This window comes from Acyrthosiphon pisum, chromosome A2, assembly GCF_005508785.2.
Source record: "Acyrthosiphon pisum isolate AL4f chromosome A2, pea_aphid_22Mar2018_4r6ur, whole genome shotgun sequence".
NCBI classification, from domain to species: Eukaryota; Metazoa; Arthropoda; class Insecta; order Hemiptera; family Aphididae; genus Acyrthosiphon; species Acyrthosiphon pisum.
Window position 1 is genome coordinate 63420895 of NC_042495.1, and position 26490 is coordinate 63447384.

The window sequence follows — 26490 nt, forward strand, 5'->3', positions numbered from 1 at the left end:
TTTTATAAGCATTTAAAGTTCAAAAATTGACAAAATGTGGAAAAATTACGAAAATTAGCAAATTATCTTGAGTTAAGAATTCGTAAAAATTTTCTTTTTAAATCTAATATTATAATAATGTAATACAAGATTCCTCATAAGATTATCTACCTTTATCAAAAAAAAATGTCTATAAGAAAGTCAAATTGAATTTTTATGGGCGTTTGAAATTCAAATTTTTACAACATTGGATATTCACTCGATTTCTCATGTAGCGAATTCCTTATTTTGTTGTAATTCAAAAACGAATGACTGTAGATACTTGAAAATTTCACTGAATGTTTATATTAGAATTTTCTATACAGGATAAAAATTTGAAAATAACTTGACTCTTTTTGAACTGCTTACGGACATTGTCATTTTTCATTTTTTTTAATTTTTTTTTTCTATAAATATCAATAAAATTTTATTTGTTTGGTAAAAATGCGTGAAAATTTAATGCAAAGCTCCTGATATATTGTTACAATAGCAATTGTAAAATATTAAAAATACATAGGCACACATTTTTTTTATAAGCATTTGAAGTTGAAATTTTGACAAAATTTATCAAATTTAAAATTGAATAATTATTTTGTAGTTAAAAATTTATAAAATGTTCAACTTTTATATCTAAGGATTGAAAATTTAAAACAAGATTCCACGTAAATATTTAATTCTGTTGCCAAAAATTCTAAGAAATACATAAGCACAGTTTATTTTTATAGTCATTTTAAGTTCAAATTTGGACGAAATTACATATTAAAAAACCTGGAATAAATATTTTATTTATTTTGTTGTGATTGTAATGATTGTATAATATTATTTGTGGGTACTTGAAACTTCTAAAGTATACTATTATATATCTATGATAGTACCACGGTTTGTTGTTGATGTATAACGCGTTACCTGATGGATATTGTGATATGATTAATTTGAAATTTATTATTAATACCTATTATTGGTCAATTTTTTTTTTAATACCATAGATAAGTATATAAGATACCTTATACCTAGACTGACAAACCGTCTCCGCTCAGAATCGTTTTTCTTATACAGTGATATTATATCATTGAATTCAAATTTAATACTATCCATTATACAGTGACCCACTTGTAACCTACTGTACAGCAGAGCGACATCCACTTACCCACCTTTTTTTATTTATTTATAAAATTGCGAACGTAATACAATTAATATTTCTTATAATGTATTTAATAATGCATCATTTAAAATAATATTTCTTTCTAATGGCCACATCATAAAATATGGCTATTATTGCATTAAAATCATCGTTAAAATCAATATAAATATTTATAGAAAACGACCAAATCGTCCTATGATAATAGTTTATGTAACAATGTCATGTATCATCTACAGTTATTTTTATTTAGTTACACCAAACAATCAAAATCAATTTTGTCAAAAACTTGTCTTCCTTAAAAATTTTCGTTTTCCTTAATTTGTGTTTGTTTTCCTCGTCGGTTTTGAAAAATACTTGGTTATTCTTTAAATTACCAAATATATTCACTTCCCACTAGAAAAGATACTGAAGTTGAAAATCAAAGCATTATTTCAACTATTTATTGTGAATATAGACATAAAAAAAAAAATTCATCACACATTATTGTAAAATCAGTGTCTTTATCGCTCCGCTCAGAATCTAATAATATTATGTAGGAAATAAAAAAAAATAATAATGTTATCAGTATCTACCTAATTATTTATCATTTTAAAGTATGTTCATATAAATGGTTAGGTGGTTAATACAATAATTACCAATGCAATAAGACCATATCTTAAAATATTTATTATTTAAAAAAAAAAATACCTTTTCTGGAAAGTATAAGATTTTTAAAATTACATAATCAAACTTACAAGAAATGTTCAGATAGCTACAATTTGTTATACTTATATGTGGTTAAAGATAACTTGCAAAATTACTGTAGTATGTAGGCTATTAAATATTAAAAACGCTCTCCTGTACATTATACCATTTTTGATATACGGCCCGTTTGTACTGACAGTAATACGATGTTACTATCGTTATAGCCCACAGTGAAATATGTTTAATTTAGGCACAGAACAATAGGTTTAGGTATTCAACGATAAACCAATACACGCACGTATTATCAGATGTGGAGATAGATTACACAAAATGGCTTTGTTTAAATATTAATTGAACGTTTTGTTGCCATTGATTTTCCTTACTGCCTAAATCATTAAAAATCTGTTTTTAAAAAAAAAGCTCCCACGTGACGAGGAGATAAAAATACATTGAGCTTGAACAATATGTGAATATCAGAATATGTAGGTACATCGTCCATACCGCAGCATTTATTTGATTAGTATTGTCATAGGGATAGGGCTATTATTATATTTGTCCTATAGAAAATAAAGATAATAATAATTTGTATTATGTATGACTAGGTTCTGGAAACACGGTGACAAGTCAAGTACCAGTGCAAAAATCGAATGTTTTTATAAAAAGATAGACGCGACATGCTATTGCTTTTGGTAATCGCAACCTAACTAGAATACTTCGATGTAATCGAGAGCTACTAGAAATTTAGAACTTAAACTAGTCAACGTACATAGTATTATTATACCTGATTTAAGACGATCATTTCCTATTTTATTAACATATTTGTTGTACAGGTACAAATAAAGACGTACGTCTTGTACCTACATAATATCTGATATATCTATTAATCGTTGAAATAATTTTTTCTTTATTAATGCTATGATAATAATAATAATAATAATAATAATAATTATAATGATAATTACAATAAAAATTCAAAATCAATAATAATTATAATTATAACAAAATTTCAGAGCTAAAATTAATATAATAAATGTTTAATAATAATGATACAGTAATAAACGGCGAACGTGATCGTCGTGTTTTAAAAAACGTTATAAACATTTTTGTAAATATGTTTTGTTGAATATATAATATGATTTACCTGCTAAAAAATTGATAGTATTTTACTAGGAAAATTGTATTATTAAAAAAAGCATTAAATAATATTTATTATTATATAGTAGTAAACACAATAAGCACCAGTCTTTTTATAATAATATGTTAATAATATCATATTATGTAGACTTGTAATTATTTTTTTCAAAAATGCTATTAAAATACCAAGAAATGATTTATTTAAATTGAGAAATTATGAACTTCTTGTAAAATGCTTACATATTATAGTATATTAGTATATACGTATGCCATTTTTATAAATTTTTTTAATGTAACCGACCGATCATAGTCGTTGTCCAAGAGAGAACAGGTATCGTTTGAACTCAATTTATTATATTTTATATATTATATATATAATATACATATATAAACCCCTAATGATAAAAATAAAACAAAATTTCGTTTGACTAGAATAATAATAATAATAATAATAATAATAATAATAATAATAATAATATTAATATTAATAATATAATAATAATAATAATAATAATAATAATAATTTAATAATTATATAGGTTAAGTATTATACAAGTGTGAGGTGAAAGAACAATATAATATAATATAAGATACTTAAAAATTAAAAAGAAAAGAAATTATTTTACAATTTAATTTACATAGGGTACACGCCTATAAAATATTGTACGAATAATAAGTAGGTATTAAATATTTTTTTCTAAATTGATTTTTTTTTTTTATTTAACAATGAAAAGCATTTTATATCACTTCGAAAAAAAACATGATATTATCGCGATTTTATTTTAAATAGATAGAACGAATATAAAGAAAAAATAAGTATAAGCAGATTCTATATATTATGTATGAACCAATTGGTTATTTTTCAAACAATGAATTTGATAATATGATAGATATGTGTTGTAGTTTGAATATTATATTTTGTGTATGAAAAGTTAATACGAAAAAACATTTTACGAATAATACGAATAATACAATATAATTTAAATAAAATAATTGTAATAATGTATTAGGAACGTGTATATATATATACATATAATATATATTATATATATATACACACAACTGTAATAATATATTTGATTGTGTAAAATATTACGAACCTAAAATACTTTCATATTATGCGCAAGTCTTTTTAAATATCAGTTAGTATATAATAACAAATAAAATATGTTATGACAAGATTTAAGAAACAACTGATTTATGTTTATTTAATTATTTCCATAGGCCATGGAGAGACGTAATAATATTGTTGGTTTGGCGTTTTGTACGAAGGATTAATATTACATTATTTTTACGAATGATTGAAAAAAGTCAATTAAATTTAATAAATAATTGGTATTTTTTAATTGACTACGAGTAATATTTATTATTGTATATATAATTTATATATATAGATGGGTATAACTACTAAAAATGGATATAAGTTAAAAATATGGCATGCCCACGCCAAAATTACTGAAAAAATTGTCATGAATCTTGACATCTTACATAATGTGCAAATCTTTTGAATTTCCATAATAATTATAAGTGCGTTTTAATTTTGTTTTTTTTTTCACATGTAACTTGATTACATTTTAATATTGTATTATATTTTTGGCTATCAATTTTGAACTATTTTCCTTTATGTCTTTAAATTTAGCTCTGTTGCTCACTTATTTGTTAACAGAATTTCATACCATATTGCAGTATTTTTTATGTTATTCGTGTTTCGTAACATATATACATATATACATATATATATATTATAATATATATATATATATACATACGCACGCACATATATAACCGTAGATAATATATATAATATAACGATATTATCAACTTTAAAATCAGTCGAAATGAAAAAAAAAACAAGATAGAAAGAAAGAAAGAAAATAAAGGAACAAAAACATTGTTATTATAGTGGGCCTCTTCGTTTGTTCTGTATGACCATCGATGTATTATCGATGGTAATCGGCTATTTACTGATGGCGGATGGTGAAAACGCGCTGCTGGTGGATGCTACCGATGCTGACCGATGCGAGTGTACGTTTTGCCATTTATTGTCACGCCTGTGCCACACTCTGGTCTCTTCGTACTGGTGCGATCTAGGAACTCCTTGTCTATAATGGTAAAACACGAAAACAGTTTTTCGTCACGTCTATGATCTGTGGGTAGATCTGTAGCCGGGGGGGGGGGGGGGATGAGGAGGGGCTAAGCTGACTTGGACTAACTAGATTATTTTTCATTGCAATAATTTCGGTGACTTAGTTTATAAAATTTTCGTATATCAATGTGCAGTAATCTAGAGTAATAGAGTAATAAGAGACGAAGGTACAAAGGTTAAGATTTGGCATTGATACTTTAAAATGAAAAAGTTTTAATTAATAATTTATATTTAGCTTATATATAACTCTGATTGAGTATGTTAGTTTTTGTAAAAATAATGATAAATCATTAAATCTATTCAGATAACTAGAATCAAGAGTCCTAAACCTAAAACTTAATTTTTTCTGCCACTCGAAGTATTATTAGATTAGATAAATATATTTTTAAGTGATCTAATTTAAGAAATTATCTAAAATCTAATCAATTATTGTTTAAAGTGTAGATAACACCTTAATCATACACAATCGGATAATGAATAAAAACATCGAAATGTGGATCTATACACGATTTCACAATCAACCAGTTGAAAGATTACCCAAGTAAAACTTCCTGGATAGACTGCGAGTTCTAAATATTTTTTTGACATGACTTAATTTTTTACCATTTAATCAGTAGCATGGTGGTATAATTAAAACCTTATTATGCACGATGAATGCGAAGACCAGATCAATGTTCTTAAACACATATATGTACCTATATTGCCTATACATTACGCCGTGTAACACAACTGTCCGAGTAAACATTGAGTTCACTATGAATGTTTTAGGGTCAGTGGGGCGTACCCAGGATTTTTCAATGGACGGGGGAGAAGGTTAAACTAAGTAAATCAGAATTTGATATCCGTTACCTTAGTTATTACTAAAGATGTAAAGTTACAGAAATTAGTCTAAATTTTTTCACGATTACATCATATTATACGGGATTTGTGTTAGCACTCTAGGACTTTCTTATAAATTAGCTAATATCGATGTTGTTAAAAAAAGGGCTTGTGCCGCTTGTTATAATATGTATAATTTAAAATGTTTTAAACTTTATACAAAATATTAAAATAGTAATAGTAATTGAGTTGTATTATAACACGAAATATAAATAATTTAACTAGTAAATATTATTGTACTTGTATATTCTATCTATACTTTAAAATTCCATTTTAGAATTTCCAGTATCCGAACCGAGAGTTATGTCGATATTAAATAGATAACTTACTTGTCGATGTATTGTACGAGTATAATGTATGCAATGCAAGCTGCATCGTCACCAAGTAAATGCACAGTAGGGTTCAACACTGTCGTATTAATGCCTCGATTCTTACCTAAAACTGTCAAAACGGATTCTATACACAACCTAGTGAACTGTGAGTTTGTGAAAAATGTTAATTTCAATAAAAAAAACTAAAATACAAAAAGGCATAATTATACCATGGTCGAAGTAAAATTTATGAAATTCCATCCCTTCCAATAGGTTTCCGAGTGCTTCTGGTTCAAATGCTGTCATGTGCGGATCGCAAATTTTCCTAAAAAATAAAACAAACAATAAACGTGTACTATATCGCACAAAACAGTCATCTAATAATAAAAAATAATCATAACACGATCAATTATATTATCACATTTTTATTGGATAATATTACTGCCACAATATTATTTCTAAATTAATTTTGATAGTTTGCGGGTGCGCATAATATACACGGTACATACATTAAGCTACATAAGATCAACTATAAGTTATTAAAGTTATAACTTGATGTGTATGATAACTATTAAGTATACCTAGCGTTATTTTCTTCTGCCTTTTTGTATTTTTGTTGTTTAGATTATCTTAATTATCTATTATTAATACTACTACAACTTCACCAATAAGATGTTATCTTGAGTGGTGAGTTGGGCCATTGCCCATTATACTCGTTATTCGTTTATTGTAATTTCTACTTTTAGATGGCCAACAAATTATTATTATTATTATTTTATAGGTACTGTGTTTATATCTGTGCCTGGAATGCTTTATCATATTAATTGGTGAAAATCTGATAAAATCAACAGATAATTTTTAATTTTCTAAAGCTTAAATTACCAACCGAAAAATAGGACTATTTAATCACATTACTGTATAACGTTTACGTTTAATGTCTAAATCACAATTTTACGGGTAATTGACAAACAGAATAATAATAATCTTATACATAAAACGATTCACACATTTAAGCATATACAAAGAACATGAAATATTTATCATTTTAATATTAGTATATATTTTGTAGTTGTTATACGTACGTATATCCTTCGAAATCAGCATTGTTGATCGATTCAATAAGTTGTTCTGTAATTTTAACGATTTCTTGTTTGCGTGCTGAAATAAGACCGTTGGGGATTATAACCTGTTATGATTACGTATAACATACACTGTATAATTTATAGGTAGGTTAATGTATACTCTCGGTAAATCCGACAGCGGTATTATTTTATTATATTTTATTTTTTTACATTTTTAAAAGATATTTTAACATAAATGTGTTAAAAATATTATATTTAATATCATTTTAATTTATTTAGATTATAGGTATATTATACAAAAGCTTTAAACGCAATACGAGTGGAATAAAAAAAAAAAGTATGTAAAATAATCATAATATATACAGGTATTGTAAAAAAAAATATAAATAGGAACTCTAATAATCAAAACGGGTTTTCAACAAAACGTATAGTAAGTATATAATAATATGTACATTGTAATATTACCGTGTGGGAAATGTGATATTGAAAATTGAATATAAAATACTATCTAGATTTGTATTTGTAGTTGTTTGAACTCACCTGAACCGCAAGAGTTAGTCGAGTGCTGCGAGAATGTCTTGTTGGGACAGACAATCCTCACGTCTTAGCGAAAATGTGTGAAAATAAAACATAAAAAGAAAAAAGAAATGCAAAAAACGAAAACCGATATGGATGAGAAACAAAGAACAAAAAAAAAAAATAGGAAAACACGCACTATATTATATCATTATATCAATGCGTGTTACATCCTATATATATATAATACATATTTTATATATATATAATACATATTATACAAATATACTTATATATGTATATATATAAATTATAAATTATAAATTGTAAAATATTAATACATTAATCATACTTTGGTCTATGTTTCTATATCCAGGATTTCGGTCGTTTTCCGTGTATATGCATTGTTTTATCGGGATGTCTATTGCAGCATAGGTCGAGCGGTATATTAGGATTATAATAAATAGCATAATACTATAATGTACTGAGAAATATTATTGATTATTATAAACTATAAATAGGGCTACAATTTAAATGCACTTTGGAATTTTTCTATAGCGTTAGGTACGGTGCCTGGTTTTGATATACAAATCTAATTCATGTCATGTTGAATGGGTATACCAAAATTAATTTTGCATATTTCTTTTGATTTTTTTCATTTATCAGAATATTTTTTTATGATTTTCATGGCTATAAAATATACGTAAGTTGAAATTGAAAAAAATGTTATTTTGATATTTTGATTTTGACGGAGTTTTATATATTATATACCTATTGTGAACGGCATAAACCAATAAAATATTGATCAAATTTAGCATTTGAAATTCCATACAACTAATATAGTTAATACGAACCATTAATTGAAAAAATCATAATCGATAGTGGCATAATCTAACCTTACCTGGGTATCTTATAATTTCATGACTACTACACAAAAATAAACGAAATTCAGAATCACCAAATCAATATTTCACCAAATACTAACCTAACCGGACCTCCAAATTATCACTAAATAATTAAAATAATAAATTTTTTTGTGAAATTCATGTTAAACTTAAACGTTTTTGCACACATATTGTTGTTACAGTAACAGTATTTTAGTGCATTTTATATGTACATAATTTTAAATTGTTTTAGACATTATTATTGCGTTTTCTTAGTTATTCCAGAGCATCAAATTTCCAGCCCTAATTATAATATACACTTAACCTGCCTAGCTACCTATTACTTCGAATCGAATGGCAACGGTGAATTGGATAAATAAACTACTAATTGATAATAATTACCATAATAACTACTTATTTATAGGTTGCATTGATATGGAAAATATACATATTATGTCGTTAGTTATTGCGTGCGAATGGTTGTAGGACGAACGTTAAGCGTATACGCTGGTGAAATTATGTATTGCATACATACGCGTATAAACACAAGTCGTTATCATTTTCTCAGTCGTTTTTTGTTATTTACTATTGAATTTTAACTCTTATCATTCATAAAAACACTTTAAGTTCATTGTTCATACATAAAACAATAATAGAAAATTCAATAATACGGAATCAGAGTTCATGAGAGTTAAGAAAAAATATTTCACCAAAAACAAATTATACACAAGGTAAATAATTAAAAACATACGATTAGAACAAGAAATCACATTAACATGAACGATGAACCAAATGACACAAGTGCATAATATAGTCCCTATGACCCTATAAGTTACAAAGAGTATTTATGACTCATGAACAAGCATAAATATAGTATTATAAGCCTTTTACCTACCTAGCTACATAAAACTATGGGAAAACTGTGTAAATAGACCGAGAAAATGCATATCGTATTATACGTAGCAGAACAATAATCACATTGCGCATAATAGATATAGGCAAATATAATATAGGGTACGCATTATAATATAGGCAATATTCTATTCTATTTTACATCATGGTACACTACCTATATATATTACTATATTCATGTACAAACAAACGGTTTTTTCTTCGTATACTTACAAGCGTCCTCTGAAACAAACGATTCCATCGAGTTACCGGGTTCCAGACGTTCTACGGCGGGTTCGTCGGGACAGTTACTGCAAAAGCACAACACCATACTACGGGGGGAGGGGAATGGTGATGAGTGATGGTTGGACGGGATGTGGGAGTGGGGCTACGCGACGCGGCTATACGACTATTTCAGTATTACTATGGTATTATGATAAGCTGCTTGTATTATGGTTGTGTGTACATGTAGGAGATGTATAATATTATTATTATATTATATAATATACACGGAAGGCTAGAATATGTTTGTTGAATGTCGCACAAAATTATATAAAACCATGATATTATGGCATACAAATTACGAATGTATTTTAAGCAAGCAACTCACCGGGGACGCGGTCACAAACGACGTATCAATAACCGCAGCGGATGCAGCAGCAGAAGACGGTGACCGGAGCGTATAATATTTAAGTAGGTATGTGATGTGTATTATGGGTACTTTACTCGAGAATGGAATAGAGCACACTACAGCAGCGGTAATGACCTGCACGACGATAATATGATTGTTCGCGGTAAATGATACATCTGGGAAAACACTTATACGACGCCGACGACGATGATATTAATATGATATCTCGATTTTTAGGCGTTTAGCCAATTCCATATATATTATAATATAATGCGATGACGACATCGTGGAATGCACACCACGGACGACGGTAATGAGCAATAAAAAAAAGAACGCGATTAATAATATATTTTATGAACTATGACGTAATATATGGGGTACATAGGATAGATTTTATTTTATATCATAATATGCGTAAGTAATATTGTAAAATATTAACAGTATAAACGTATAATATTGTAATAGCTAAATAGCGAGTGTGACGTGGTGTGTGTGTTTAAAATTAAAACAACTGTGCAAACGTTTTTAGTTTCGTTATTTAGCACGTGTTTTTAGCGGCGAAATGCCGCTGTGGCTGCCCAACTTATAAAAAACTGACACGTCTTTCCTATAGGTACATGCCCAATATACTTATACGACATACATTTTAATAATAATTATAAACTATGTAAGTACTTTAGTACTGGAGTACTGCATGGAAATGCCACTCTTGGAACTTTTGAGAGGACCACGTTCGTGTACGTTTGTGTGTTATCAGTGCACAGGGTTGTATACTATTATAGTTATAATGTCGACTCTTCCACCCCCGATCACCATACATACACATTGTCATTCCATTTGATTGGTCGTTTGTGTTTACGCGTGTCAATCCATTATATACTATTATACCTTTGTAAATATACATTATATTTATCGTCATATTATCGTTTGCCGCTTTTTTTTTTTAAAGTATATGAACACAGAAAATTATATAGAAATATAGTTACAATATAATATATAGAATAATACCAAGCGCAGAAAACAACAATAAGCCTAACGACATAAAAATGACTATAACTGCTGTTACGACCTTTACGTACGGGTCAAAGTTCAAATTGCCTATAGGTATATGATTTGTAGACGTTTGTGGAATTTTCGTAGATTCTTCGCGAATTCATATACGAGTGCAATGAATGATATTAAAAAATATTATATAGAAGAATATAACTAATTATAAATATAATTTAGTCCGATAAATATTTTAGAATAATATTACGTAATATACTATTTGGATCATGGGGTTCTTAACTATTGGGTAGTTAGGTATACAAATGTTTAAAAATATCAGGAAAATAAAAGATATGCAACCTCATACAAGTATACAACGTAGGTACATTTTTTAATACTGTACAGTAGTACCTACCTACATATAATATATACCTATATAATATTGTAGTATAAGAGTACAAAAGACTATTCAGAGTACAATTATAAAGAAAGTTCTTTATAATCGTGATTCAGATGTATATAGTTTTTCGAGCATACATATACTATAGTCCAAAATATATACTCCAAGACACCATGTGTGTAACGTACCTACTACCTATGTTACGGATAACGGATATCATATGGGTATTGGGTAAATAGTCAAATTAGGTATACTTTATACACCACTTATACGTATAATATAACGTACAGCTTGTAAGTATTTATTAAATACAAATATTATACTAATAAATATACGTTAAGACGTTTAAAGACATTTAAACCAAAGAGCCTTTAACACACCACTCGTGGTGCTATGCAGAGAATATTTAAGTATTCAGAACCTAACCTCAAATCTAGAGCAGTATTCCCAAAACCGGTTAGACGATTTATATTATGTTATGGGTAGTGGAAACAAAAATGGTTTCTATATGCACACGTTGTACGGATATATGGGAAACTATGCGATTCGATCAATGTTAATTTAACGAAACATGATTGGAACGTGGTACCTGTTCCACGAAAATTCTCAACAGACCTCGACAGGCTGACCGCCATGAGCCCATGTCAATGATATGAACATAATATTAATTATTATTACATTAAAATAAGATTACTATAACAAGCATATATTAGGTACTTGTATATTATATTAAATGCATGTAAACGGCACACGGTTTGTTACTTGTTAGTTTGTTGTAAAACGCAACCAGAAAAGAAACCACGCGTATATTTAAACGAGACATCAGACTTTTTGCTAACCTTGAGCCAAGACATTTTGGGGGTTGCCGGTGACGACTATAGACAGTTTATTATTTGTCTTGGATCCGAAAGATGTGGACGAGGAGCTCTTGAAGCAGCCCAGCACGCTACCAACCGAAGAGGACGACAACGCCGGTGACGGTGGCGGCGTGCCGACGTTCCCTAAACAATTGCACGCTATAATATATAATATTATATGTGGGTTAGACGAGAGTAAGGGACTTTAACGTGGTGGCGGAAGCGATTCGTGGTTCTGGAAGAGTGGACGTGAAAGACACATTAGTATACAAAGTAAAATGTATAGATTTAATGAAATTCTTTTTTTTAAGGCCCATAAAGTCTTATGCCATTCAAATTTTTGGTTGTGAAAAACCATCTAAAGTTCCGAAAATTCATATTTCCCAAGTGTTCCAGATTTCCATCACTTCTTCACCTTACAAGCATTATAATTGTATCAGACTCCAACCTTCGCAACGATTAAAACGTTGAAACGATAGGTAGGTAAGTAATAAACATTATAAATAATTGCACTCTAAATTACGGATCCAAACGAAGCCAATAAGTAATGTCACAAAAACACTTCTCTAACTCATTTCAGAGAACCTTTACCACCACGGCACCACATATCACTCCCGCCAACTTCGAGATCTGTAGCTTAAGTAAATACAAAAACATGTTGGGTTCTATCTCATTAGACGGTCTCCCCTATTATATTGTGAATCTAATTATAAATATTAAATATACGAGTGGGACAGTTAACCAGCTTAAACAATACACTATATAACTGTGCCTATATAATAAGCATATATTGTAAATGTTCATCAGATAAAAATTATAAAAATTTAAAATAACAATGTTTTGACAAACAAGATGTATACAGATTACATTTTTTTTTTATAAATATATAATATATTGATGAACGATAAAACAATGCATACACAATAAAATAAACAGTTAAAATTATTAAATGATCTTATTATATAACGGTATTAGCAAACAATAGTATAATACATATATTAAGTTATGTTTGTATAAAGCTAGATTTATATAATCTATGTAATAAATATATTATATTATGACATATGTATATAATATATAGATTATATATGTACAGTATATCCCAAAATTACTTTAATACCAAGGGATATCCGAGGCAAATTAATAAAATTTAATGTGGTGTTTTCAAGAATGATTTAAGTATACAGAAAGAATCAAAGTTAATGACAATTTAAAATTTTTTTTGAAGACAAATCATTTTTCTCGGAGTTGACTCTTAGAAACTTTCAAAATAACTGTTTTAATAGTCTATTTTTAAAAAAATTATTAAAAATTCCGATTATTTCGTAAAAATCATTAAAAATATCATCCAATTTGTCCAGAAATTTAAGCACAATTTAAAATTTAAAACTCATTTGATTTTTGAAAAACCGTGCATTTTAAATTGTAATAAATTAAATTTAAAATAATTACCTATTTTTTTTATACATTTTTTATAAAGCTGTTTAATAATTTTGAATGAATCTAAACAAGCTGTATTTTGCTCAATTTTTATTCAATTTATATTTCAATACATTTTTGTTAATCAACTTTTGAAAACAGTTGACAAAATAGCTAATTTTAAAAATGTTCTAAAAGTTAATTTCAAGATAAATATTTTTTTTGAAATTGGCTAAAAAAATCAAAATTGTCATTAAATTGGAAGTTTCTATATAATATTACTCTTGAAGAAATTGTACCTATTCAAAGAAGTTGATTAGTCACCGAGATCTCTAAGACGTTTCGGGACTTTTAGGATATACTATATAATATATCCATATAAATCGACGTGAAAGCGGAAAATATCAACTGTAGGTAGCTATAATAATATGTTAGTACGTTAACTCCGAATTAAATAATAATACTTCTGTATATAATATAAGTATATAGCTGATCACTATACAATGCAGTATAATATCATATTCTCAGCATGAAAAAATCTCGATTATTCTTAAACTCGAAAAATAAGAACAAAAATTTCACGTTTCCGCGTTCATATTGTTTTTGTGAATAAAATATTATATAAAGGTTGGTTTTATCATTGTTGATATTTACCTTCCGCATCTTTGGCAATTACTGTAGAGCTCCGGTCCACAGTCCCTTTTTTGTCCTCTAAGAGAAAAACACACTTTTCACATTGGAGTCGTGACAAATTGGTAACACGGTCGTATACGATCTTTTTGTTCGTTATTTGTTGTACGTTTGTTTGTTAGTGTTTTTTTTTTTATGTTAGGATAGTGAAATGTGTTTACAGAACGGGGTTTCAAACACATCACGGGGGTATTATTCCCTACGCATGCATAATATACACAAAACGAGAATAACAAAAAAAAAAAAAAAAAAATAGTAAATAAAAACCAACAAAAAACCTACACCGGGTTTCTAAATGGCATATTATATTATTATTTATATATTATTTTATCTAATGATATTGTATAGTGTATTGGGTTGTGTTTTATGAGAGAATATCATTTTGGCCATATTAATTGATATACCGAACGTCGGCGGTTCGTTGTTTTTAAGATCCGTTTGAGATTATTCGCGATCGCGTGATGATAACAATAATGATAATAATAACAATAATAATATAATATGTGTATAATACGCGACGTCTTTGCTATTATTTTAACGGGTGTTCCTAGAGTGTAAGCGTCACACTGCTCTTATTTACACAAGCAAGCAGCTCAAGTTTATGATAATATATATATATATTATATGTTTATTCACAGGGATGATTATTGCAGGTCGACTGATAATTATTAATTTTTTAATTAAAAATTATTGTATAGATTATAGATATTCACGTTTCTCAGTGTGTTCGTCGTGCGTAAGGAGATATTTTTTTCAGATATTTTATGCACGAATAATAATAATAATATATATACATACTTACATAATATTAATATAAATGTGTATTATATAGTCAAACATAATTTCTTGTACAAATATGTATAATATATTATATTAGATGGTACTTGGAAGTGCAAAGTTTTGAAGAAAATAATAAAATAGCGATTAAATACAATTATTATACCGTTTAAATAGTCAACATTAGAATATTAATTATTATTTACGGCGATGTAAGTATACATTATTGTATATTAATTTAAAATGGCTTATTTAGATTTCCATAAGTATTTCCAACATTATGTTTGTTTATTAAATGTAAACACATGCAAATTATTTAAAATTTAAATATTATAAATTAAAAACATGAATAATTTAAACACATAGGTGGGTAATATTATACCTAAATTATGGTAATGGTACAATTTTAAAAACTCCGGAATGTGTAAAATCTTACAACGGTTTTATCATAGAATATATTATTTTTATTTATTTTCACTTACCTCTGACATCATCATCTTCCAATGTTGTATTGCTTTCAGTTGATTCTTTCACTTGAGAACCTTCTCCCTTTTTGTTGGTTGCAATACTGCGACCTGACAACCAATATAAATGATAAGTACCATGGTATATATTATATAATTTATTTATAAAATATTAATTCAAACACCAATTAGGCAGTTATTAAAACATCTAATAGAATAAAAACGAATCTCTAAAACAATATAATATAATAATATATTTATATTATAGGACATTATCAAGTTGAAAACCATTTTGTATTTTTTTTTTATTATATATACAATATAAAAGGAACGATTAAAATAGAATTCCACGCTGGTAAAATGAGTATGTATCATATGCATCTACGATCAAATGAAAATATTATTAATAATAATCAAATGAAAAATAATTATAGCCGAATGTCACCTGATTATTAAGATTAAACAATTAAATTGAATCATAATTTAATTTTAATCGAAATGTATGAATTCTAAATCAATATTGCAATATATATTAAATCTAGAAAAAATTTAATAGCTTATATTGAACGTAGGTAATTATTTATAATGGAGTTTATTCCCAAGACTTGATAATAAAAGTTATTACGGTTGTTGCAGTTTGGTCGGTGACTGTCAACTAGTGGGTAAAGATAATTAATTAAATCTAAAATAATAGATTACATAATTAAATTAATCGTTTATAATACAAGCAGTATAATAATATGTAGTTTATGAAATACAGAGTGATTCAATAAGCGGATTCACCTCCATTTTTATTTTAATAATACATTTCAAATTCTCATTTTTTAAATTTTTAATTATGCTCTAGAATATATTTTCGAATTCTACTACTTAAGGTGTGGTGATAAAAACTTTTGTTTTTCAAATAAGAACCTCCTCCCCCTTATTACTGTAAATTATTTAATTGATCACTTTGATATACGAAATTCAAAATTCAAACGAGAAGTTTCTTAGTTATTAAAATGTTTACTGAAGATAATAGTCCTTAAATGGTTTTACAAAAATATATCACAGATGTAACATTAGAACTAGAATTTATTATACTTAGAACATTTAAAAAATTATAAATATTAATTATTAGAAGTTTTAAATCATCATAACGTCCATAGTCTCCATATCTAATAACCCCATTACCGTTGAATTATTATCCTTAGAACCTTTTACACAAAGTTATAGAAGTAACTCAAAAACTACTCTCTCAAATTTTGACTCTGAAACATCAAGATTTTCAGAAAAATTATTCATTGAATAATTACCAGGAAAAAAGGGGGCGTTTTCATGTGAAAATCTCGACAGGATATACGTAATGATATCCACAAATCTCTAGAATTTGAAAATACAGGTTTTAAGTATGTTTTAAAATTTTAAAATCAGATTTTAAATAACTGTATTATGGAAATAAATGGGATGAACATGCATACATAATCACCCTGTATATTGTTTATATTATTTTATTGTATATCATAATATAGTTTAAATTAATTTGTTATTTATTATTCTGGTTTTCAACTCCGTATTTAGAGTAAAGGTACACTAATCAATTCCATTTTAAAGAATTCAAAATATTCAAAATACAATTTATTCTAATAGATGTTAGAAAAATTATTTTTATTATGAAACATAAACATTTAAATAAGTAAATTCAAAATTGCAAACAATTGTTTACGAGCATAATTATATATCTTACAAGACTTGCTAAAATCATTATAAACGTGAAGTGCAAACATTATTTAATTTAATATAAAAATAATTTACTATAAATGAATAATAAGGTATTAATTTTAAAATATTTAAATTATATAGTGGAACATATAAAACAATTTTTGTTATAAATTTGGAACTAACTATTTATTTGTAAAATTATATTAATATACCTAGTTGGTTTTATCAAACCTCATATTATAAGTATTAAAGTAATTGATTTGAATTGTTTTATACTTTATTTAATTAAATTAAATTTTTATCTATATTTAAGTTATAAATATCACAACTCTAATCAAAATTATCAAAGTTATTAATATTCCAGCAAAATAATAATATTCAATAGTAACAATAATTCAACGTGCATAATTTTATTCACGAATAAACATTCCATAATAATATACCAAATCCTTATGCTAAAATTGGATTAATATGAAGTACAGTTCGTGCTTTTATAAAACATAAGCTTCATATTTATATAATTGTATTAAACATGCGTTATGGAAAAGCATAATAAAAATAGTTAGTGGAATAGCTAAAACCGTTTCCCATTTTCAACAACAACCCTGCAAAGTGTGTTAGAATTAAATTAAAGAAATATAAAAATATACAATGTCTATAGTTTTATCTAGAATAATAAATAAAATTAAGCGAATGCCCAAAAATGACTTTTAATGCCAAAACAATGACGTCCACAAAAATGTTAATGTAAATTGGAACAAAAATATAAATATTTGTTATAGATACAGTCTTACCACTTCCTGTTCCGGAAAATTTTATGGTAGATTTTGAAGAAGGTATAGAAGTGTGGTGCGTTTAGAGAATATTCGCGAAGAGTACAGGGAAGAGTGAACGAAAACAAATAAAATCACAAAAACAAAATAAATGATGAAAGGTAAAAATAATTTACATGTATTGTGATCAGATTGATGAACATATAAATGTGCTCAACATCAATTATTTAATGCTCAACAGATTTATTTTGTTTTATATTCATCAAATCGTAGGTAATTATAACATTGTAGGTAGGTATGCTTATTATTTGTATCGATATCGATAGTAAGCGCCTCGTATAGAACCTCAGCCTTTTAGTTTAAAAGTTATTGAAATAATCAAATCAACAATTTTAACAGATACACATAAATTGTAATAGGTAACTAATAAATATTGGTGTGACCCCATCCATTCTCGTCTTACTATAATCATTCCATAAATCGATTTTCTGTTGATTATGGAAACATGCATCATATTACGTTAATATAATGACTGTAATTGGGTAATTTTAGTTGTTTGAAAATTATTTTAAGTTTTATTTAGGTACATTCCTAATTGCTGATCAAAATAATTAAATGTTTGGATCGAAGTGGATGACATTGTGTACCTATTAGGTATTTTTCTTTTGCTTTTCCACACTAATTATTGTTCACTTGTCAGTTGTCAGTGTTTCTGTGTTTGAGATGTTACCTATATATTGTTTATAATATGAGCTTATAAAACTCTCATAAATATCATAACATCATGTTAGGAAACCATCGCATGTCAAACATCGTCTCTGTTTCAAGGTATATTATGCAAGTTTTATCATAAACAGGGAGTTAGTTGTACGTTTGCAGTGCATTAATACATCATATTATATCAGATTAAAAAACTAACAATACCTAGTAAACAAATATTCTAATATAATTCATCGGTGTCTTATTTGAATGCGCTAGGAAAATGTTGTGGGTAGGAGCATACAATATAGTGCCTACCAATAAGTACCGCATGAAACTTGTGGGAGGAAATGGATCATTTTAGTAACAATAATTATTATTCTTTTATAACAACATAAAAATATGTAATATGAAAAATCTTTAAAAAACCCAAGCCATTATCAATATCTTAAGTATAGGTATTGAATAGAATATAACTAAAAATGTATGGATCTACCAACTAACATAAACAACACGCGTTTGTGTGTAAGTACTCTGGATTAACCCGTGTAATTATAATATTATTATTGTAAATTATTTATAATACAAACTAGTATTGAAAATTTAAAATACATTTATGCAATTAATAATTAGGAACTTTTTTTTTTTTTAAAACAAAGCAAATAAATATCTTGTGTGGATAAAATGACAAAATACATTAAATAGGTACTAGGTACCTACTGAACAATACCGTATTCATACTCGTGTTATATTATATTATTATTATACAGGGATGTATTTGAAAAGGTCCCATTGGGGTTTAAACTTCTTGGTTTGCTTTGTATGAAAGCATTAAACATTTGGTAAATCATGTTTATTATAACAAGTATATAATATTATTAATAAATACTTCACTCCCACTTCGTACTAAATAATTATTTGAATAAGACGTTTTCGTCAATATTCTAATAATGAAATTAAAATGTGTGAAAATTGTACAAAACACATTGATACTGTTATATACAATAGTTGTATACTTGTATAATATATAACTTACAACTCTAAAAAAATGCAAATTAATGGAAATAAATTAAAAACTGGTGATTATATGGATATGCATAATGCAATTAGGTAAGTACCTATGTTGAATTTATTTTAAAATCATCGTGATTTTTAATAGCATTAGTATGAATGCATATGTTATCTTTATGACATGTAGATAGAAAATATATTACGCATAAAAGTAATAGCTGTTAGTTTATTTGTATATAATATGTTTTTATGTGTTACAATTTAAATAATTTAAAATAGTTTATTCTATTTGTAAGCAATTATAGATAAATGAATAGTTAGAACTGTGTGATCCTGCGTTGATGTCTGATGAGTGGTGAGCGATGACACAATAAAAACTATTAAATCAGTGTAGTTTATATTTGATTTTATGGTAATACGCATAATAACTATTTCAGTTGAAATCTATAGAAGATATGATTATAACATAAACTATAGATTATGTTAAAAATTAAAATAAATATTTTATACTTTTAATATTTAATTTGTATGTACTAATTAGCGTTGTACAAGTACGAAACTTATTTTAATAATTTTTATATCAGGAGTGTTGTATGTATATTCTTAATCATAAAACCTACATCATGCAGCTACAATGGGATGTAAGGTAAGGGATACAATGACGTGTAGCTTCAATGTTTCAGACAAATTCATACAAATACATGAGGGTTTGTTTTTATGATATTCACAAAATATGTTCAATGTAGCACTACCTATATGAATACATAGCATATATACTAGGGGTAATGGATGAAATAAAAGTATGTATAATATAATATAATTATCATATTGGTGCATTCGTGTACCAATAGTATTATAGTAAATACATTATGTAGGTATACGAACCTGTTAAATCTGTAGGATAGAAAAGATAAATAAACAAATAGTGTAGATAGGTAGATAGGACTGTTAACCGTAAAAATCCCGTTTGGTTACTTTCGCATAAACATCAAACAAAACCCTAAAAAAAAAAACTTCATTTCTCTGCCATTCGTATAGGGGTAATAATAGGACCAATAAATTAGCTTATATACAGTGCTGTACCCATTCGTATAAACACCTAAATTGTGTTTCAAACCAACTTTTTATGTACACATATATATTCAGTGTATCTAATTTCAAAACAATTCTAAAAATTACAAAAAAAAACCACGTCGTCACCTATTTTTATTCACACGTAATTGGTCTGAGGTTCCTGAGGCACTTACCGTGTACATCATACTTACTGGAGAAGTTCCTTGTAGCCAACATTGTCGTCAAAATGGCACCCTGCAAATACGTAAGAATATAGTTTGATTCGGTCGCACTCAATATGAAAGGAATACAATTTAAAAATTTAAATTTACTTTTAATTTTCGTCTGGCGTTGAACTTCTTCAAGCAGTCGACCGTTTCCTGTCTGTGTACAGCCGAAGCAACTTTCTCACGATACTGAAACACAACGGGCCATCAGAATTACATTATGAATACTCAAGATGTTACGTTTGCATGCAAAAAGTTCATAAAAATCCAAAATGGAACGTATTTATATTTTATAAGTTTATTGTACACGTGAAACACAAGGATAACGGTGGGGTGTTTTCAATAAATTTATTGTCCACGCAATATGCGAGTATTATAAACGACGACCGCGTGGTACCATTAGAAAATGTGCCTTTCTTAAAAGTTGATTATTGGAAGTTCGATACGATTATTAACATGGCATAAAACAATAACACGAATAAGTTTAGGAATAACAGGTATGTTAGGGAAATGAATAAACAAGAAAATGACCATAGTTTAGACTTTAGTTGAATTTATAACTATAGTTTTTCAAAGGAAATATGGTTTCAGATGCATGATATACGGCGGTATAGTGCGTGTACGTATATTACATTATATTATTATAATAAATTGTTAGTTTAAAAATAATTTTTTTGGAAATATCAAACGCAACGTGGAAAGGTGGAATTTAAAGCGCTTACAAGTTACAATGATTTTTGTCTATATTATTTGTTAATAAAAAATATGTAAGTAGAGGTTTTTTATATTTTACATCACTGGAAATAGAAATGTAATATAATCGACGGTCAACCGAATTAATAAGATTTCAGGATGGGAGAAAATTACTCACGATTCGGTTTCCTTCTGTACCTCAATAGGTTTATTCTTGGTTTGATTACCTCCTTTGGGTACATGATCATTTATTTATAAAAATCTATGAAAATAAAAACCTTAAAAGTGAATAAACTTACGCAAATCCATGGGTGCTTGAGTGCAGCATCTGCTGTGACCCGTTTAGCGGGGTTCACAGTTAGCATTTGATTAATTAAATTTTTTGCGTCTGGTGTAACTGTATCCCACTCAGGCGACGGATACTAAGAAATCATACAAAAACAAATTACATTTTAAAACCAGAAAACTAAGTAATTATATTGAATTTATCAACATTTATTTGTACGACTTTAAAATTTCAAAATAATTATGTATAACTAATAGCCATATAGATAACAAAAATAATGTTATATTACATTTTTATAAACCTAAAAGTTAATGTTTTTTATCATTACACAATAAATCTTCATTAAAATAATAAAATATGGTTTAAAATTTGTTTTAACTGTGATTTTGGGAAACTATTAATTTGCACTTATAGATTTGCCTTGAAAACTATACTGTTAAGCAGACAAATAATTTTTTTCTATGAAAAATTAATTTTTTATATTTTTAACTAGGTAAGTACTTGTGACTAGTTGTGTATTATTTAAATATATTAGTTATGATAAAGTTACAGTTAAATAGAACTACTAATCAGCATTCATCATAAATATCAAACTTTTTTACATCTATAATTTAATATTTTTGACTAAATGTGTAATATAGGTAGGTCGTAGGTGCTCTATTAATTTTCTTATTTAATAATATTTTTTTTTATAAAAACAAAAATATTGGATGATAAATATTTCAAAGTATTGTTTAAAAGACATAGAGAGTATTAGAGACAGTTGTAATTTGTATAATATTATTTTGAGTATTGTTAAGGTTACAATAATGTACTTACATCATAAGCGCCAGCTTTTATTTGGGCATACAATCTATGTTGATCTTCATCCCAGAACGGTGGGTATCCAACCAATAATATGTAAAGTATTACACCTAATTAAAAAGTAAATATTAGAAAATATTTTTATGCGCTTAAAATATAGTTGCATTGACTAACCGCAAGCCCATATGTCGACAGGTTTTCCATATGGTTCTTTCTTCAGTACTTCTGGTGACAGGTAGCCCGGAGTTCCGGCAAAACCTGAAAACGACGCTTAAAATAAATCACCGAAAACGAAGTAAAACAAATAATTCCACTTGCCAAACCACGCTTGTTGTTCGCCCTGAACCTCGATGGCCAATCCGAAATCGGCCAACTTGACCGCAGCGCCTTTGACTTTGCTTGCCAATAACAAGTTTTCCGGCTAGAAAACATACAAATATAGTTTTCATGTCATTAACAACTGTTGTCAAACAATATTATAGAGGGATTGTGGTTTGGGATACAATTATGTACATTTTTATCTTGTTGTGGTATCTTATGTAGGTTAAATATTTATAGTGTTTAACGACATGTTGGCGGTTTTTGTTTATTATCAACCAGGAGGTGTGCCAGCAGCAATGATGGGCAAGTGATAAAATGTGTAATAAACAAAAGTTAAAATCTAGGTGCCTCCGCCGTACGTACAGCATTATTAGGTGTATATTTTGTATATTATTATTTATTGCTAGTCGATAGAACGCCGAAAAGGAAGTAGTTATTATGTATTTATGTAAATGGTCATAATACGTTTGGTTAACATATAGGTACTGTTTTAGATTCTGATCAATGTGCAGGTTTAACAATATGTTTTAAAATTTTGTGTGTGTGTGTGTGTGTGTGTGTCTGAAGATACTCAATGTAATACGTTTTTTTTTTAATAATCAGGAACACTAAAAAAAAATGTCGGGAAAAGGGGAATAATAATTAAGTAACTTGAATAAAATACCTATGTTTATTATAATTTCAAAGACATAGTTTTAAAATACTTTGGCTATTTTATTTCTTATTTACAGACGTTTGAAATGTTCGTAATTTTTTTTTATTTATGTTGATAACAGTTTTTAATATGCTCTTTCAAAACTCTTGAAAATTGAATACAATATTCCTCATATATTCTAACTGGAATTTAAAAAAAATAATGAGAAAAGGTCAATTCATTTTGTATGAGCGTTTGAAGTTTAAATTATAGCGAAATTGGATATTTACGCGCGTAAGATAATTATTTCTCTAACGATTTTTGTTATTTTGATTTAAATTAAAAACTATTGATTGAACAAAATTTAAACATTACACTTAAATTATTATTTTCCGTATACGATGAAATGTTAATAATATGACTAATTTTATGCTATTTATAGGCATTTTCTTTTTCAATTGTTTTAATTGGTTCTTAAAAATGTTGATACAATTTTTTAGGCTCGGTCAAAAAGCTTGAAAATTGAATACAAGGTTTCAGATAATTTTTAGTTAGTAAAGTTTAGTTTAGTAAATATTAAAATATCAAAAATACATGGGTACAATTTTTTTTATAAACTATGATATATATGAGTACACATATATTTAAACAAAAAACAAGGATTTCAGTTATTTTGCTGTTATTAAAAAAATATTATTTGTAGAGCTTTCCAAAATAATCATAGATATAAAGTACCTTAGTCTATCTCAGTCTGTGTATAACTTCAAATCTTCTTCTTCTAAAGAAATTGTATTATTTGAAATTTGACTGCAGTATAATGCAATTTCGATTAAAAATGTATAAAGTAAAAGAAATCTAAATCTATGACCATTTTAAAATTAAAGTTCTTGGTTCTTAATTTATTAAAGTTTAAATGTTTATTTATTTATACATATACTAATCTATATTTAATTAAGTTTCAACTTATCGCTATTTTATCTTATAATTTAAAATATATTAGATATATTAGATATTAGATATCTATAAAAAGTTAAAATCAATTATATTGATTATTGATAACTATGGGAATAAAAACATTGTAAATATGAACAAACATTTAAATGATTTTATGAATTTATGCATTATTGTATAGGTAGGTTAAGATTAATGCAGTAAAATGATAAATATTTCAAGTTGAATACTCGTTTTGAATACTTCCTGAATACAATAAATTGAAAGTTATATCACGCTATTAAACACTTAGTATTGTAAAATAGAGGTGCGTGTTTAAATGTATTAAGAAAGTCCATTATATTTACTGTAATATTTGTTATTAAAAATAATAGGTTTAAATATCTAGAATGTTTAATGTTGCAATGATAAAATAACATCATTAAAAATCTGCTGAGTTATTTTCTTTTCTTCGAAGAATAGATTTATAAATGAAATCAAAAAATGATAGCCTTATGTTTGATGGACAGGAAATAAAATAAAAGATCATATTTGAGGAATAAAAGAATAAAATCAGTTGGGACTACGACAAAGACTGATGTGTAAAAAGTAATTTTAAATCATTCGAGTGGAAAGGACTTCTTGGAATGCCAAGATACAGATGTAAAAACATGGAATTAATCATCGCACGGTGGCACTAAAAAAATGTGTTCGGTCGAATTAATGGAGATTGTTAGGTGAGGTTTCTTCAATAACCACATACATAAAACATACCTTTAAGACAAAGTTTTTTCATGTACTTTGAAAGTGTATACAAACAGTATTTAAAATTAAGCACATTACATTAAATAGAATGACACATTTAATAACAGCAAACAATATTAAATATATTCAATACTCATACTATATTTGAGATAGGTATACTTAGTACAATTCTGATTATTGATTACTGATTAGGCAATAAAAAAAGATTAAAATTATAAAATTAACCTTTTATATGCCAAACGATTTTTTAAAAATATATTAAAATAATTTGTGTTTGAAGAAGTCCATACAATTGATAAAATAAATTATAAAATATAATACATTTTATTAATTAAAATTATTTTTTTTGTATCTCATACTATCAAATATATCTTTAATATAGTATATATATTTAAACCTTTGTTTTGAATATTGGATACTTCCCAATTTTATAAAAACAGATATTGGAAAATGCACATACAATCGCTGTTAGGTACTATATTAATAGAATTTCTCGTTAAAATCTTGCATTTCTATTCGAGAATTGATGATTTTAAATTGAAATAATCAATTATAATTTATAATGCAAATTAAAACCGTAATTTAATTAATTATTTTGAACTTATTAATTTTCTACCTTCCATTTATTGTAATTTGAATTGATTTGAATATTTCATATTATAATAACATTATACAATGGTCA

General features: G+C 26.9%; 1 protein-coding gene across 12 annotated transcripts in view; it reads right to left on the bottom strand.

The window, feature by feature from the left end:
• Positions 1-4364: 4364 nt before the first annotated feature.
• LOC100161639 (calcium/calmodulin-dependent protein kinase type II alpha chain) overlaps positions 4365-26490 on the bottom strand; it is a 136897-nt gene continuing 114771 nt past the window's right edge. The window contains exons 6-19 of one of the 12 annotated variants that reach the window (XM_029490871.1): positions 23477-23579; positions 23333-23416; positions 23174-23268; positions 22368-22490; positions 21481-21564; positions 21361-21403; positions 18407-18412; positions 15930-16022; positions 14635-14691; positions 12544-12705; positions 7396-7471; positions 6544-6638; positions 6332-6458; positions 4889-5079 (exon numbers count right to left, since the gene is read on the bottom strand). In XM_029490871.1, the coding sequence (XP_029346731.1) occupies positions 4935-5079; positions 6332-6458; positions 6544-6638; positions 7396-7471; positions 12544-12705; positions 14635-14691; positions 15930-16022; positions 18407-18412; positions 21361-21403; positions 21481-21564; positions 22368-22490; positions 23174-23268; positions 23333-23416; positions 23477-23579 (1293 nt within the window). In that variant the 3' untranslated portion in view covers positions 4889-4934. Of the gene's footprint in view, positions 5080-6331; positions 6459-6543; positions 6639-7395; positions 7472-7935; positions 7999-12543; positions 12706-14634; positions 14692-15929; positions 16023-18406; positions 18413-21342; positions 21404-21480; positions 21565-22367; positions 22491-23173; positions 23269-23332; positions 23417-23476; positions 23580-26490 lie in introns of all 12 variants that reach the window. The other 11 variants (XM_029490872.1, XM_029490873.1, XM_029490875.1 and 8 more) reach the window with 11 other exon arrangements.